The sequence below is a fragment of the Eurypyga helias genome, unplaced genomic scaffold (assembly GCF_000690775.1).
Source record: "Eurypyga helias isolate BGI_N326 unplaced genomic scaffold, ASM69077v1 scaffold36078, whole genome shotgun sequence".
In the NCBI taxonomy this organism is placed as follows: Eukaryota; Metazoa; Chordata; class Aves; order Eurypygiformes; family Eurypygidae; genus Eurypyga; species Eurypyga helias.
The window spans coordinates 3,296-5,073 of NW_010268196.1; the positions used below are offsets into that span (position 1 = coordinate 3,296).

The 1,778-nt window shown below is 43.4% G+C and overlaps 1 protein-coding gene across 1 annotated transcript in view; it reads left to right on the plus strand.

Moving 5' to 3' along the window:
- Positions 1 to 1,453, plus strand: part of LOC104514121 (cysteine desulfurase, mitochondrial-like) — a gene marked incomplete at its 5' end in the record, with an annotated part of 4,690 nt that extends 3,237 nt beyond the window's left edge. The window contains 3 exons of the mRNA XM_010157683.1: positions 161 to 244; positions 373 to 462; positions 1,088 to 1,453. Of these exons, the coding sequence (XP_010155985.1) occupies positions 161 to 244; positions 373 to 462; positions 1,088 to 1,151 (238 nt within the window). The remainder of the gene's footprint in view (positions 1 to 160; positions 245 to 372; positions 463 to 1,087) is intronic.
- Between the last annotated feature and the right edge of the window lie 325 nt (positions 1,454 to 1,778).

Genomic DNA, 1,778 nt, shown 5'->3' on the forward strand with positions numbered 1-1,778 from the left:
GGCTGGGGTAGCCGATGCAGACATTTAATATTACTATGACTCTTTACAACAACCTGTAAGCGACCCGTTCTTTGTTGGAGGAGGTTAGGGAAGTGTTGCTTCAGTGCAGCATCTGCACATGAACAAAAGTCTGAAACTTGCCTGCCTTCCCTTTCCCCAGTGCTTGCACTTCAGCTTCTCTGGAGCCTTCGTATGTTCTGCGGGCAATCGGAACAGACGAGGACTTGGCTCACTCATCTATAAGGTGTGTGGAGTGGTCTTCCCTAATGCTTCCAAATGTGTTTTTCTTTTCTGCTAAAAGTAGGTGGTGGGTTTGTTCCACCCCTCCATATGCACGTTATTGTAGTCTTTAATGTTTTCCTTTTGGGTTAGATTTGGCATCGGTCGTTTCACTACAGAAGGAGAAGTGGATTATACAGTGCAGAAGTGCATACAGCATGTTAAGAGGCTGAGGGAAATGAGGTGAGCCATCATCTTACTGCAGGTAGAGACTTTGTAGGTCTGATAATAATTTGAAGAGTTGAGTTTAGTTGAAAGTAAATTGCTTGCTTCAAAAATCTGGTGGTGTCTCTCTAGATAAGCACCCACTGATGCCAGCGTGGGTAGGGGGCCTGATCTTAACAGTAGTGACAGATTCTGAAGGAAATAAGTCTGATAGCAAACCTCCCAGATCCTGCCTTTTTCAGGGAAAGAATATGAATAGGGCAAGCGCATGGGGCAGTACCTAGCAGTTTGTAAGCCAGAGATAGTATTACTGAATCTACGTATGGCTAAATTGCTTTATTTTGGTGAAACCAAAAGACTCCTGACTCACCTGGACAGTGTCAAATGTGAGGGCTCTAAGAGACAAGAGTACTTTCTGCCCAAAGTGGGAGCAGGCAGTGAGGTGGAGTACCTGCCCCGCACCTTTTATGTTTTGGTCTGAGGTGATGGTTGAGGACTGATCGTCACTGATCTCCAGAAGGAGAGGACAGGTAGATGGGTATCTCCTAATTTCTTGTGTAGTTTATGAAATTCTCTGTTTGGGTATTGTTGATTGTTGTTCTGTGCATTTTATATAGCCCGCATTTTTATCCTGTTTTTACAGCCCCCTCTGGGAAATGGTGCAGGATGGAATTGACCTGAAAAGCATTAAATGGACTCAGCACTGAGAAAACATTGCTATCCATGGACTAGACGTGGAGGTGGATTAAAATGCATTTTCTGTACATTCCTGAACAGATTATGCCATACTTCTGGTTTTTGACACTAGCAGTCCAACTAGAAAGCTACCCTTCCTGATCACAAAGTCTAAGAAGCCAAGAATGAAACTAGTATTTATCCTGGAAAAAGGCTGGATGGTATATACCCATTGCTTTTCTACTGACACGCAGCAATTTATGCTAAAACATCATTGATTTGGAAATGTATTTTCTAATGAGAAAATGAAATCCATGTGTTTATTCATGGGCCAGTGGAATCCTGGCGAGAGGTGGTTGCTTCTCACTGTGAAACACCCAGTGTAGCTGTTCTGTTCGCAGCACAGACCTGTTGCCAGGCCTCCTGTTCTTTCTGTTTGAGACTGGGATCCTGCAACAGCAGCTGTTTTTGTGCTGCTCAGATGTGTTGTATTGTGAGAAATTCTCAGATGGAAAGAAGCTTGGCATTTCTAGAGGAAGAGGATGCCTCAGTGTGGCTGTGTGCCTTCACAGTTAAGTTGTATGTGCAGTTAAGAACTATTTTTTCTAAAACTGAGTGGTTTTGTCTCTTTTTCCTTGGTTTTATCTTTTTTTTGGGGG